General features: G+C 39.2%; 1 protein-coding gene across 2 annotated transcripts in view; it reads right to left on the reverse strand.

Moving 5' to 3' along the window:
- The window catches only part of roraa (RAR-related orphan receptor A, paralog a), a 251,931-nt gene that overhangs the window by 61,132 nt on the left and 175,094 nt on the right, over nt 1–15,705 (reverse strand). Inside the window, exon 1 of one of the 2 annotated variants that reach the window (XM_042495633.2) lies at nt 3,469–3,770. The exons of the other annotated variant lie outside the window; for it this stretch is intronic. Coding sequence (XP_042351567.1) covers nt 3,469–3,499 — 31 coding nt within the window. The 5' untranslated portion in view covers nt 3,500–3,770. Of the gene's footprint in view, nt 1–3,468; nt 3,771–15,705 lie in introns of those variants that run through there. 2 annotated transcript variants of the gene reach the window in all.

Raw genomic sequence — 15,705 nt, forward strand, 5'->3', positions numbered from 1 at the left:
TTTACAGCCTTGTTAACATAGCCTTAAAGCGCCTTTCACAAGATATTTGGCTTTACCTTCTCCACGGCCCCCAGAACATTTTTTACAGTCTAGTACACACTTGTGTTAAATCACATATTTATGTGCAGTCTGCATGCTCTGTAGTGTCTTACTGGGCTGTGCTTCGACAATCTAAAAGCGTTGATTACATGCATTGGTGGAAAGCGTATTCACATTTAAATTAGAAACAGTGCACTGTTAAAGTACTCTGGTACAAGTGAACATACTGCATTAGTATTTCTCAAGAACTAATGTGGATATTATGTGAAAAATGTACTAAAGTGAGTACTAAATGCAGAGAAATAGCCCCTTTGGGCGCATACTCTATCTAATATTACAACATACTATACATATACTATAATAGAGTATATTATTTGATCCTTTTTACTATTATTTTATACAGGGATGTAACTGCCAAGTATTTTCATTATGATCTAATCAGCTGCATTTTTATTAATTCTTTGTTTGTTTCGTAAAACATAAGAACATTATTTGCATATTTCTTTTTTTTTCTTTAACCATTTCTTTATATGTTATTGGTTTTGTTCATTTACCTTTAAAAAAAAAAAGCCAAAACATAAGAATTATTGTGACAAATGTCCATCGCAATTACCCAGCGCTCAAAGTGACGGCGTCAAATGTTGTTATTTTCCCCCCAAAAAACATTATAAACTTTAAAATTATTCTGTTTACTTTCATTTATCATTATTTATTTCATTTATTATTTCATTTGACTAATCATTTAATATATTTTTTCACACTGTAAGGTAGTTACGTTTTTTTGGTTGTTTTTAACACATATTTTAAACGTTCACACGTTTTGCTTGTAAAATCTTAATTTGTAAGGTAACAAGTGACTATTGCTTTCAGATAAACACAGTGCAGTAAAAAGTACTAGTATTTGGACCGGAAGAGTAAAATGCACTGAAAAGGAATTACTCAAATAAAGTACAAGTACTTGAGTAAATGTACTTAGTTACATTCCATCCATGCTGCTGCTACACATACCGCCCCACAATGGTGCTCTTTTTGAGCGGTTAATTATATGTACCGGCGAATGAGATGCACGCTCTACCTTTCCTGTCAATCTACACATCAAACAACTTTCTTTAATTATGTAATTGGAATTTTCATCCTAATTGTGCTGAGTAGGCTGGCTAATTTGCATGGGGTAATGAGAGGGATGTTTCCATTACAGGTAATTAGGTACTTGAGAGGCAGTGGTGTGGTAGAGAGGCTGAATGGAGAGGGAGAGGAGGGTAGAGGGTAGACACAAAGCCACAGAGACAACATGGAGATGTTTGGTTTAATATATTAGCATTATTTTGGAGTGCATGGTTTAAAAAACAAATATATATATAAAAAAAAATCACCAAAAAAAAAGGCACGTGTGCAGTGCGAAAGATATTAACATAACAATAAGGAAGTGCATGAAAAGGCAGCGAGTCATTGTTCTGTTCATCCATTTCACTGACCATTTTCAGGAAGAAATTACTACTGCCGTTTAAATGAGTTTCCAATTATACAGCTTGTTCACATTTTAATTTAATTTCTGACATTGTCACAGTGTCCTATCATGACACCAGCAGCTCCTATCAAACTGAGAGTGCCAATGAAGGGGTAGGACAGAGCTCGAAGCAGAAAGAAAGACAGGCAGACATTGGCTACTACACACGTTAATTTGTATTTGATGACAAATACAGAAAATTTCAGCATGGCTCATCTCTAATCATACATCTAATTGTCAATTTTATCAAATGGAAAAGAAAAACTACACCATATCAAGAGAAGAAGAAATATACCATATAATGTTGAGTATAAGCCACAATTTTAAAAAATGTCGTCAAAGATACAGAGCACTCAATTCTGACAAAAATATGTCATTTCAAGAAGCCCTCACTGCAAATTGCATAGAAAGGACATTAGGTCAAAGGGCGTTTTTCATATGCGTCTCATGAAAATAAGTTACAGGACTGCTTTCCATCTCAATTTCACAACTGAATTTGAGCCTCACTTCAGTAATGAATTCTCACACACTCATGGATAAAAATAAAAAAGGGAATTAACGCTATGGTCAGAGTTGCCAGTCTCACACAAAGAGAAAGATAACTGCATCTAGATCGCACAACAATACATGAAAACACAAAATAAATAAGATGTATGCGTTGTTATCAGTATTATTGATATTGAAAGTAATATATACATTACATGATTATTTTTCACATATTTATTATATTTTTACACATTAATATGTATATTTTGCTGTAATATGATTTAAAAAAAACTCACAAATTTAAATCTAATTCTGGACAAATGGAAAGACAAAAAAGCAGCATATCAAACACTGATATGTTTCATTGAACACAGAATGCATGTGGCTCACTGTGGTTATTATATTTGATGTATCATGAGTGCACATGAGCACATATGCTTGGCTGTTCACAATTCTATAAGAGTGTATTCATATGCGTGAAAAGCATGATTATGTGCGCGTGTGCAAGCATGCATAAGGGAAGTGTGCGCTGCACTGTATGTCTGACTGCACTTTCAGTATCCGTCTGCCCGGATGTGTGTGTGCGCATGTATGCCTGTATGATGGAGGGGGTGGAAGAGCTGGATTAAGCATACTAGATCAACATCACAGCGACTGGGAGGACCCAGTCCTGCTCTCATGGCCACACATGTAAACTCGACTACCCAAAAAATAGGTCAGTGGAACACAACACACTCTTACACACAGATACACACACACACATGCACCAGTATCAACTCAAAGAATCACAGTCTGCCAGGCGCGCCAGTGCCTTGTCGCTCGTCTGCGACCCACGTTCAACACTGCCACGCACATCTTTCCCGCGGAACAGACACATCCTCCGAACTGGAACAACAGGATTAAGAAGGGGGCAGAAAGGAATAGCGACAAGAACCCCCCCCACCCCCCAACCACCCTTCTGCGACCCTTTGCCCCCACCTCGCTGCATGCTACCTCACATCTTTGCCAAAAAAACTTCTGCTCTGGAGCTCTTCTTGTCAGAGACGTGCAAAGATTACACCGGCCGAGGTTTCCACAGCCCCCCCAAACAACACCAGCAGCGAGAAAACACAGCAAAAATATTAAAATTCAAAGCAAAAATACATTTTTACAAGTTAGATCATTCTAGCTCATTTCCTTTTTCTGCATAAAAAAATATGTTCATGCATTAAAAGAAAAACAACAAAAGCTAAATCCACTTGCATGAATTCAGAAGCACTATATTACTGTATTTCTCCCTCCCTCTCTCTCTCTTTCTCTCTCTCTCTCTCTTTCTGTCACACTCATGCCTTGCAAATGAAATGCAAAGAGTTGGCAGGCTATGAATAGCGGAGCCGCACTTCCCTACTTGTTACTCAGGGTGCAGGATCAGCATGCATTTTTTTTTTTGCTCTTACCTTTCATAGCTGAAATCACAAAATACATCATTAAGCTTCGAGTCCATAAGAGAACAGCTATCACCAGCGCAAAGCCCTCCACTGCTGTCTCAGCAGCAGCTGGCCAGCACAGCTCTGTCTCTCAGCCTCCGAGCATGACCACACCAGAATCCATGTGACTGTGACATCAGTGTTCATGTCTGACTGCTCCCCACCCACTAGCCTTTGATTGGCACAGCATGCAGCCAGTAGGGGCGCTGAGAGCTCAGGCAGGGAAGCTGGCCCTCTTCCCACTGATTGCAGTCAGAGCCTTGTACACCGGCTTGCTAGACACAGCACACTCTCGCTATCTCCTCTGTCTTATCTTTTTAGTGCAAGGATAAAGTCAGGAGGGGTTCTAGCAGACAGGAGTTTTTCATGCTCTGTCCCTTCTTGCCTTTAAAAAAAATGGTGCAATGTAAAGGATAAGAAAAAAAGGACAAAAAGGCTAGACGGGGATTAGAGAATAGGAAACCAGGAGAAAAATAGGAAACAAAAAAGAGAGTAAGTTTGAAAGAAGGAGAGTGCAGAGGATGGGGGGAATTTTTCTGTGGCTCAGATGGAAGCGCCCCGCTCGTCTCCTCCTCCCTGTCTGTAGATATGAGTGATCAGTGTGAGGCCAGATGTCTGCAAGCAGCGGTGGGCCCTGCACAGAGAGAAGATGAGTGGAGCCTCAGCTTCTTCTCCTGACCTCTCAGAGGACCCGCATGCCCCTCTCTCTCTCTCTCTCTCTCTCTCTCTCTCTCACACACACACACACACACACACACACACACACACACACACACACACTCCAACAGCTCTCACACACTCTTTCTGACAGGTGAAGAAGGGGAGATAGCGACGTAAAGGTTTGGATGATCCCTTCCACCCCACAGCGACCGGGCGATGAGTTTCTTCTCACTATCATTTCTCCTTCTCTCCCTCCTGTGCACCCTCGCTCTCGCCCCCTGCTTCCCATTCCAGTCCCTACCTCTCTCCCTCTCTCTCTCCGTCTCTCTCTCTCGCCTCCCCCTCTCCTCGCTCATCCTCTCTCATATGATAATCTGTTCTGACTCCTAACCAGCTGCCTCTCTCTGATACAATATTCTGGTTTTAGTGCAATCCAGCCTTGGCCAATAACCACGTTGCATTTGGCATTTCCATGAATAAGCTGGCGCTCGTATCATCTCGTCTCAAGACAAACATCACGCGGCTCCGGTTTCAGGCGCTGCAATATTTGAAATCTAAAAAATAAAAGGAAAAAGTGTTTTTTTTTTTACAGCAGCTATATTTCAAATTTGGATATTTTAGAGGCTCATTTTGCATTCTCTACAGCGGTTTGATATAAATAACATTACAGTATCTTTGCCACAGAGTTCTGGCGCTTCCACATGGCGAGAATTTCACATCAACAATCTGACTGTCAGAGAAATTCTGATTCCTTATTTATTCCTGTTTCACACACTTGGTGCCTTATACTGTTCATTGAATAAAGGTGTGGAATGGAAATGAGGACTCAGCAGCTTGCAACATAAATCTTCCCATGACAATGTTTCATTAGGACCTCTATGATCCATTAGAGACACTAAACACATTAACTCACGTTGTGTCAACACTGGTCTCTTATTGCACACCGTCTAATGAACAAAATATCATTCAGAGGCTGATAGCATCAAATGGAGCGTGCTCGGGGTGCAAACAACACGCAGACAGGCCCCGGTAAACAATGTGATGTCAGACACAGAGCGCTCGTCTCATTTCAACGTTGGCGTCTCCCCACAAGCTCTATAAAGTTCACCAGATGAGTCAGGGCCGAGGCCCACGCAGGAACATGTCTAACTGCCACTATCTGTGGTCGTCTCTCAGAAACTGCACACTGTGGCTCAACACACAGCTAAGGGAGGAATCAAAAAACATGATGCTGTAGCAGGAGTCTGTCAGCTGGTTATCCCAGAGCATCTGAGAAGAGGATAACATCCATATTACCATCTAAGCGTCGAGAAAGAGTTGGAAGGAGCGCATGTTTTGTCTGCTTACAATCTACGTGGTGAATAAGTGAAGATCTCAGAAGAATCTTTTCTTGCATCTAAAGACCTCAGCCTTTCACTGAATTCTTCAGAGAACTACAGTACAGGTCTAACGAGATCTCCACTGTCCAAATCTAACCGTCATAATAAAAAAGTTATGTATTACCCATTAATCATTACTTTTTTAAAAAAGTAATTTTGACATCTTTTTTTTAAATTACTCCCTGTAGAAAGTAATCTGTCACACTGCTCATTTGATCAATTTTGCGTTACTTCACATCACCTGAGATGCATTGTCATGTATTTGCCTGTTAACCCTTTAAAACTTGAGCAAATTGGCTTTATTTCTTTCAAAAACACGGGGAAAAGGCTATGAGCAACAAAAGAAGAAATGACCCAAAAATAGCAAGAAATTAGTAAAGTGTTTTTCTAGTCTCCGAACCATTCAAAACACTTTCACACTACGAGTCACATTCACCCATTCACACACACATTCACACATTGGTGGCTGAGGCTACCATACATGGTGCCACCTGCCACTCAGTAACTATTTATATGTACTCACACTCCAATGGTGAAGCATCAGGAGCACTTTGGGGTTCAGTATCTTATTCAAGGATGCATCAACATGTTGACTGGAGGAGCTGGGGATCAAACCGCTGACATTCTGATTAGTGAATGACCCACTCTACCTCTGAGCCACAGCTGCTTATAACAACAACAACAACAACAACAACAACAACAACAACAACAACAACAATAATAATAATAACGGAAATGAGCTGGAAAAAATGCTCAAAAATGTTTTCTCCATGTGAAAAAAAAAGCACCAATCTGCTCCGAGTTCAAAGGTTTAAATACCTGTGAAAGGCGTCTAAAAGCAGCACAAGAAAAGTGATGTCGCTCCAGGTTACAATGAGCTAACCATGTAACATTAAAGCTTACATGTGTCCAAATATCAGCCCAAATCCCTATCCTTATTTCTATCCCTATTTCTTCCAAAAACTTCAAAGAAGTTCAATAAGTAACTTAACTAGTAATGACCTAAAACTCAGCAAGTAATTACTAAAAAGTTACAAGAAAATTCCCTGAAAATAAGCAAAAAAAGTGAAAGAATTTAAAACCCCCCAGAAATGACTGAAGATGTGCTAAAATAAAATAACAAACAAATATATAAATTTTTACTCTAACCTAATTTTGAATATGTATTTTGAATAAATATAAATATTGTTCTCTTGATGTTTGTCCCTAATTTTTTGGTAAGTTATTTAATGATTCTCCCGCAGTTTTTTTAAAAAGCTAATTTTCAGGTCATTTTCTTGTCACCTTTTACTATTTTTATGCAACTTGTAGGAAATTTTGTGCCAAGATGCTCATTGCCTTTCTTCCCCATGTTTTTTTCTCCAACATTTTCAAAAGAAATTAAATCAAATTTGCTCATGTTTCAGAGAGTCTAACTGCTTCAAAAGGTGTCTGAAAGAAGCAAAACTGGTGTTGATCTAGGATTTAAAGCATGAAACCTCTTCTGTGGTCAAAAACTGTCCGGGGATCTTTGTTGCACGTCAAACCTCATCTCTCTGTCCCCTCATTTCCTGTCATCTCTCTACTGTTGCCATCTAATTATGCAATAAGATGCCCCAAGAATCTTTTTTTTCCATTACTCACCACAAACAAAACTCCAGTCATCTCTTTAATTATCTGCATATCCAGACATCACATGAGGTAAGTAAAAAATATATATTTTTCTACATAAAGCAAAAAAAAAAAACCAATCTTGATGTTGTTGTACACTTTCAGCTCTAAAACTAATATACTGCTTCCAATTGTATATAATTGTTCTTAAAAGCCCAGAACTCCCGACGGAGGAACGTTTCCAGCAAAGCTGCTTCATTTGCTCTTGATCACACTCTCCCTTGACTGCTCCACATTACCAGTGACAGCATGCCAATACCCTGCTAATACTCGTTCGTTAGGGAATCGATTAAGCAACAAATGCTGTGATGGTCAAATGTCCGAGCGTAATAATATAGTGGTTGCTGATGCAAAGCCATCAGTAGAATAATTTCAGTTTATTTCTTTATAACCGGGTATAACCGGGCTGAGGTTTTGGTACAGTGAGTTGAATCAGGCACAGCACTTTTGTGAATTTAACCGTTTGAAACCTGTACAAAATGGCTTGATTTCTTTCAAAAACACTGGAAGAAGGCAATGAGCAATGCAAAAACATAATTATACACAGTTATACACACAAAGAAAATAGCCCCTTTTTTGTTAACTATGCTCCAAAATTACGGAGTACCCCTCCAAAAGCTATAAGAGAAGCAGGCTCTGTGAGCATTCTTTAACAGCTGACAGCTTGACAGCTGAAAAAATCTATTTAGTCTGGCTTTTAATTCATGTGAATCTTGTAATTATAAATTCATATTAACTCTCTTATTTTTACTACACTTACTGGTCTCTGTACTTTTACTTTTTACTGACTTAAAAATCTTGTTATTATCACTGCCTGTCTTTTGATCATCTAATCTTGTTGTCTTAAATAAAGTTTATTATTATTATTATTATTATTATTATTATTATTATTATTATTATTATTATTATTATTATTATTATTATTAAAAACAAATGACACCCAATTTATAAAAAAAGTACGAGTAAATTAGGTGAAAATTAGTTTAAAAAAGAAAGAGGAAAATAAAAATAAAGTTAAAAAACATTTAGAAGATGATACAAAATCATAAAATTTTGTAACATAACTTTAAATATGTAAATATGATAATTATAAATTATATACAGTTTTCCTTGCATTTTCATTTTTCTCCTAGCTTTTTAAACATAATTTTCTAAATTTCTTCTAATTTGTTGCCTTTTATCCATTTTTTTTTTTAACTGCACCAATTTTCTTGGAGTTCGAAGATTAAAATGAAGGGCCTCTGAAATCAGCACAAAAAAAAGTGTTGGCTCGCCCAGTCTTACATCTTGCACTCCACTTGGATTAATTCAAGCAAATGTATTTACTGTAAACAAGCCCTGTGGAATGGAATTCAATTGAGATGAGGTGCAGAGCATCCACTGGTGCCCCTGGAGGAGAGGAGAGGACCACAGCTGATAATGGCCTCATTAGCAGTCTGTCAGTAGCCATTCCACGCACAGACTCACGATGCAGCTGATCCATGTTAACTCTTACAACCCTGGACTCGCCACAGTCCGCATGTCGTTGCAGCCTTTGACCCCCACAACACAAACAGCTACGGACTTCCTTATTTTGGTTGAGTCGTGAGGTATTTTAGCGAGCTGAGGCTTTCTATCCCATCACCACCTGGGTGTTTGGAGCAGCAGCAGCAGCCCTGAAGCAGCGGTAGAATTAACAAGCTCCAACAGGCACTCCATGAAAACAATACAGATCAATTTAATATAGATGCCAAGGAGAGGAGGGCATAATATTAGAACCATAACAGCACCGGCCCACACCACACAATCATAAACCAATTTAGGGCCATTCCAGGCAATTTCCTGGGGGCTTCCACTTGTGGGAAGACTTCAATAAATCACACAGACAACAAAGGGAATATCTATTTCAGTGAAAATAGAGGACACTATCGGGCTGTGTCCAGAGCACCACGGAGACTTGCATTTAAAGGCAAGTTTAAATAAAAGAGTTTAATAAACATACATGCGGCTGCTGTGTGTGGCTTTATGCTATAATGTGTAGCTACAGGAAATACTGTTAACTCATTACGGCTAATGGATTTTCCATGGAGCAGAGCAGTCTGCAGTCTAGGTGGCAGCTGCAGGTAAGTCTCGTGCTTTTTTTACAATCTCAACTGATCACATGACTCTACGTTAGTGACTATACACAGCACCCTTTATCCTTTATATGCATAGCAACCTCGGGGCCAGCTCAGCACTATTACTACACTCCACTCTCTTTTGTCACTCAATACACGCACACACAAGCACAATATTTATAGAACAGCAGGGTCAAAAGATAGAAATATGAAAGCATATCATTCCTATACAGGTGAAGTGTACACCTGTCAACTGTCATGTAATCCGAATCAACAACACAACACTTATACTGAATGGTTGACAAGGCTATAGCCTCTTGTTTAACTGCCACAGTTATTTATAGAGCGAATTTAAACCTTTCTTTGAACAAACACAAAAATAAGAGCCGGTGGTATTTCCAAATCAATTCAATCAAATGCTTTTGTCAAAGAAAAAAAAACAAAACACGTGTCACCATGGTTGCAAGGCCAGTTGGCCCTGCACGGACTGCACACTTCACATCATTTAACCCTTTGAAACCTGAGCAAATTGGCTTGATTTATCTCAAAAACATGGGAAGAAGACAATGAGCACCAAAACAAGAGTCCTAAAAATGGAATAAAAGGAAGGAAGAAATTAGTAAAAGGTCACAGGAAAACAACCCGAAAAAATGCTTACATGATGTACTGCTAATAAACATAAAAAATAATATCACACTGTTTTTTAAGCTAATTTTCAGGTCATATTCTCATCACCTTTTACTATTTTTATGGAATTTGTGGGAGTTTTCGGTGACTGACTGCCTTTTATTCCCATCTTTTCAAAAGAAATTAAACCAAATCTGCTGAAAAACAAAAGAAGAAAAGAAACAAGAATATGACATTGAGAACATGCTAAAAATAAAAGGATTAATATATAGATATGTTTTCTCTGTAACATAATTTTAAATATAAAACTATATCAATTCTATACATAGTTTTCGGGAGATTTTTTGGTAATATCCAACTATCTCCCCACAGCTAATTTTCAACTAATTTTCTTGTCACTTTTTACACATTTTTATGCAAATTTGTTGAACATTCCTTGCCAAGTTGCTCATTGGCTTTTTCTTGTGCTTTCAAAAGAAATCAAACCAATTTTCCAGGTTCTGGAGGTTTAAATGCTTGAGAAAGGCATCTGAAAGCAACGTCACAAATCTGGTGACGATCCAGGATCTAAAGAGTTAAGGCAAGCTTGTGTGTACGCTCTACAATAAATGACCCCTCGCAGTAATGAGTGAGGTGGCAACAAGAGGCTGTGAATAATAGAACAAGCGCTTGTTGAAACACATCAAATGCCCTCGGCCACTTTTTAGCTGCCGTTTTGTTTAGTGGCAGTTTGCTGCTGTTTCTCTGCTACATTCAAACTAAGTGAAATGCCGGACTGTCTCTGTCTGTGTTTCTTTGGGCACCTGAGGAGCAAGAAAAGTGTTTACAGTCTGCCCACTGAAACTGGATGTTCAACTGACTGATGCAGCCTTGGAAAAATATGCGCTTAGCTCGCGCACTCGACAAAGGTTGTCATTTAAGTGACTGGAATGAATCAGTTTATTTATTTGCTTTATCAGATGAAAAGGCAGTGGTAAGGAGGGATCATCAGCGCCGCCGGAGTGCTGGCGTATATCTCACGGAAGCATTTTTTTCAATAGATCAATAGAAATCAGATTTAACAATGAATTGCACTGCATCTCCTTTGTGCGAAGCTGCCCTTGGGGACAGAAAGGAAAGGGATAGGGAAGGATAGAGAGAGAGGGAGCGAAAGGGAACGAGGAGGGGAGATTATCGCAGGCATGGCAGCCTGTGTGAGAGGCTTAGCCTGGCTAGGCAGGGAGGTGGAACCCTGTGAATTCTAATGAACTGGCAAGACTCCCCCAAAACCAGCTCCATCTCCATGGCATGAGGACGACAGGAGGGAAGGAGGAGGTGATTAGGAAGGCGCAGCCCCTCCACGGCAAACCAAACAGAGCAGGTCATTTTCCCTGTGATAATTATGGCTATAACCAGGCATGAGGGATTGGTAATGGACCTGCTTATTCTTCACGCCCTGCAAAGGCAACCACTGAGCCTGTCAAGGGGAAAAGCATGATGATGTGTTTTTTTTTCCTCCTGTTGGTCGGGTGAGTGGAGTAAGAGTTGCGATGGCTGTTGAAAAGGGCAGCAGGGGAACTTGGCCTTTGAGGGAGAAGTTAACGAATGAACTTCATTATTGAGGAGCATACCAGGGAGACCCCCCGGAGTGTGTGATGTATTACCCAGCGTCAAACTTACACACTCCCCCAACATCACCAATATAGCCCGACATCAGCTCTGGGGGGAAGTAGGCGTGTAAACTAAAATAGTTAACCTTCTGGCTTTGGGCGAGAAGAAAAGAAGAAAATAGAAACGAACTGCAGTGTACAATGTTTTCTTCAATAAAGTTATTTTCAATTTTAAAAATATTTGCTTATTTAGTTCAAGGTCAAACATACATTACATTATGCTACAGAAAAGATTAGCCCTTTAAAATCTAGGCTAACTGGCTTAATTTCCTCCAAAAACATGGATAGAAGAAATTAGAAATAACTAAGAAATTTGAAAAAAGTACAAGAAAATTATCTGGAAAAGCCAAAACAAACATACAAACAAAATGGGAATGTTTTTTTAAAAAAAGTAGGAAATTACCTGAAAAAAAACAACAAAATAAAACAAACATACAAACAAATGAAAAAAAAAATCTTGCAACAGCAGGACATTTCTTGCCAAGTTGCTCATTGCCTACTTCCCCATGTTTCTGAGAGAAATTAAACAAATATTCTCACAGATCACAGTTTAAAAACTTGCAGCATGCGTGTGAATGCAGCTCAAGAAAAGTGATGACGATTCAGGGTTACTATAATGCATCACGTGTGGGACATCTGTGACTGCAAAAGGTACTCTGGATCATATCTTTTGGTATTGTCCTTTTTTGCCAGATATATTCTCATGGTACTGTAAAATTTGTGAAATACACATTGAACTTAATTTCCCTGTTCGGCTGTTCGGTTGCATTGCCACATGATGTACAGAAGTTTTGTTACTCTTACCACCCGAATATCGCAAAGGGACTTGACCGCTTTTTGCAATCGACAAATCCTACAGAAAGCAACGAGTATTTTAACTTCTTCTGGTCAGGTTCTTGCAGGTGCTTTTATTTTTGTTGCTGTCAGGGCCTCGTTATTTTTTACCTGCGTGTATGACTAACCGCCATTCAAAATCTTTTATTCTATCTGCAATTTGTCTTTTAAATTCTCTGTAAATGTTATTTTTTTTTAATCCGTTTATTGTTTTTATTTATATTTGATAATCAAACTTAACTTAATTTTATTTATGGATTCCTTTATTCCACTGAACTCATTGGGAATTTATTTATTCATTTGTATATTCTTTTTTTTCATTTTATTTGTTTTTTTTTATCTTGTAATTATTACTAATCTTTTTACTTACTGTACTGTATGTGTACACACCGTTCTGTACACGCTGTTCAAACAATCTGAAAATTACCACTTTTTTCCTTTTTTAATGCAATAAGCTAAACATGGCTATATTTCTGTCCAGTCTGGCTTTTTTGTTTTGGATTGGGCATGCAAGTTGTGTGGTTTGTATACATGTATACAAATCTCATGATAGTTTGTATACATTTCTTTTTGTGATGAAAACTTAATTATTTTTTTTTAAATCTATTTTAAAACCTCTGAATTACTCAGTATTTCCTCTGCTTTTAGGCTGAACAATTTCACCATTATTCTCTCTATTGAAACACCATCATGAGTAATGAGGCAGAGCTTTTCCCTGCGACTGCACAGCGCAGAAACCCTCCGAAGAAAACTGCTTTAGCTTAAACTAACACATATTTAATGTTCTCTCTGTGACTTCAGGTAATGCAGTTGGTCCGGTGAGGCGCTCCGGATCAACTCAATGTAGATTACTCTCATTTATTAAAAAGCAGCTCTGTTCATGCATGAAAGTAACTTTTCCTGAGTTCTATGAGCTTTACAAAAAACAAGTGACCCACTGGAGGGACGAATGCTCTCCTCAAGATTGAGGGAGATCTTCAGGCTATGCGCGGTGAGCGCCACTTAGCCTTCCCCCTTCCCCCTCTTCCGTCGGGCCTGGATGGAGTTTCTCTGTGGTGGACGGGACGAAGGAGCTCTTTTACTGAGCGCACTCTCAACACTTTTACTCTTGACTTATGAGGATGCCATGGGTGCAGGGGAGTGATTCATCACTGGGTGTGCTCCTCTTGCACCCTCACACATTAGTAATGTGGTCCGCTGAGGAGGAGTCCTGTCATCAGTCTGTACCTGGACCCTCTGAACAAGGTAGGTCAACAGGAGGCAGCAGCGGCTGGCCCACTTTTAGTCTTTCACAGCACCTTTAAGTTTCCTCCAGCTCTGCCACAGCTGAGCCTGACGGACACACTGAGACCAGCCTGGTCAAGGGGAGACACTGCCTCGCTGCTGAACCTGAGTACTCGCTCTATCTGTTGACTCAGTGGGCTGGTTTTCATCACAGATTTGTGCTAAACTTAAGCAATATTTTTGAAATTTCAATACAACACCATTGTGAGATGACTGTGTTTCCACTGAGTGATGGTAGGCGACTACTCTTGCGATGTCACGCAAGCATATCGCTTAACATGATAATTAGAACCTTATACTTTTATACATTTGATTTGATGCCTTTTATTCTCTTATTGAGCACTATGTTTTTAAACTAGTAAAAAATGTCGATAAAACACAACTGCAAGACAACCGCATTACCATTAAGTGATGTTCTGCAACTTCTCCTATGCGAATAACATTCCTAGAAGCATGGCGATGGATGTTCAAAACAGATTCTATTGCAGCCACCACACTAGCCGTCTGCAATTTAAGGGGTTAATGGAAACCTGCCTCCCCCAGTTTCCCAAGCACAACAGGCCAAGTGAAAATTGGTGAGAGGCTAAGGCAAGGAGAGGATAGTATCTTCATTCAAAATGTTACAGACTGGAAAAGCAAAAAAGAAAAAAAAGAAAAGAAAAACAAACAAATGACTCATAGTTTGGATGAAAAGTTCCCAGACTGATCCATCTGAAAGCGCCTGGGGAAATTTCATCACAAGACTCCCTCGTCTTCTGTAACGCAACCGCAACAAAATAAGTGGCAAACACATGATCGCGTGTTCTTTCACAAAATATAGAGCCACTTTAAGTCAGCGTAAGCCTTTGACCTTAACGTTGCAGGTAATGCACATTTAAATACCTACCTCAGTATTCATGTTTGTCATTTTACTTGTGAAGATTAGGTGTAAAAAGGCTATTTGAAACCAAAACACAGGATTAAGGGATAATGCTGCTCTGTGTCTTGTGAGTCGACCTTGATTCTGTAATCCAGCACAATACTGGAGAACAGCATATTTCTCTCTCTTGTACATTCAATACTCTCACTGTAGAGGAGCTCACGCTGATGTAATGGCAAAATCATAATGGCACCACGCTGGAAAAGAAAGTAATCTGAATTAAAGGGGGAAACTTCATTGTAATATCTGTGTAATAAAAGAGGAAATACAAGATTTGCACAAAGAAAAACACTATTGACAGCACCTTTGCATTGGTTGGATATAAAAGGAGGCTACATGAAAAGGGAGCTGACAATAAAAAAAGAGGAGAAAAAAAAAGAAACATAAGTGAATTGATTTGAATTACGCAGACCTGCACTTTAATGACCGCAGTGAGAAATGAACTTGATCTTTAAAGTGAACCAACCTGCAGTCAACCACAGCGTTATTAAGGACCGCGCCACTTAATCAGAGAGGACGCCAATTTAGCAAGGAGCTAACTATGCAGAAGGGACCCCTCGGTGGCAGCAAACACATTAGAGAGCACGGTGTCACCTGACTGAGCGCAGGTATACATGCTCTCCTCTCTTCTCCACAATCTTATTTTCCTGACTCCATGTCTCCTTTCCTGTGTTTTTTTTATTTTCTCTCTCTCTCTCTCTCTCTCTCTCCGTCTTCAGCCTGCCGCAGACACAGTAGAATGAAAACCTGCCTTTGATGTCTGGGATCCTATAATGCTGAGCAGTAGAAATCCGCATGCCTGTTATCTGTAGAATCTTAATGATGACGGCTAACTTCACAATGGGTTAACCACATCTCTCTGTTCCCCGCACTGCACACCCACAGAAACACAAATTAATAGCAACGGGGGAAAAAACAGCATTTCTCTAATAAAGCAGATTCAACAAAATGTGCACAATGCGATCAGCACAAATGTCAATGTATAATATCACCGAAAGCTTTTGTGAGCACTTCTGCTTTCTTCCCTGTCGATGTAACTTTTTTTCTCTCTCTATTTTTTTTTTTTAGTTTCCGAGCAGAATGACATTATTTGTCGGCAAGATGTGATC

The sequence above is a fragment of the Plectropomus leopardus genome, chromosome 7 (assembly GCF_026936395.1).
Source record: "Plectropomus leopardus strain MGB_pleo_1.0 chromosome 7, ASM2693639v1, whole genome shotgun sequence".
In the NCBI taxonomy this organism is placed as follows: Eukaryota; Metazoa; Chordata; class Actinopteri; order Perciformes; family Serranidae; genus Plectropomus; species Plectropomus leopardus.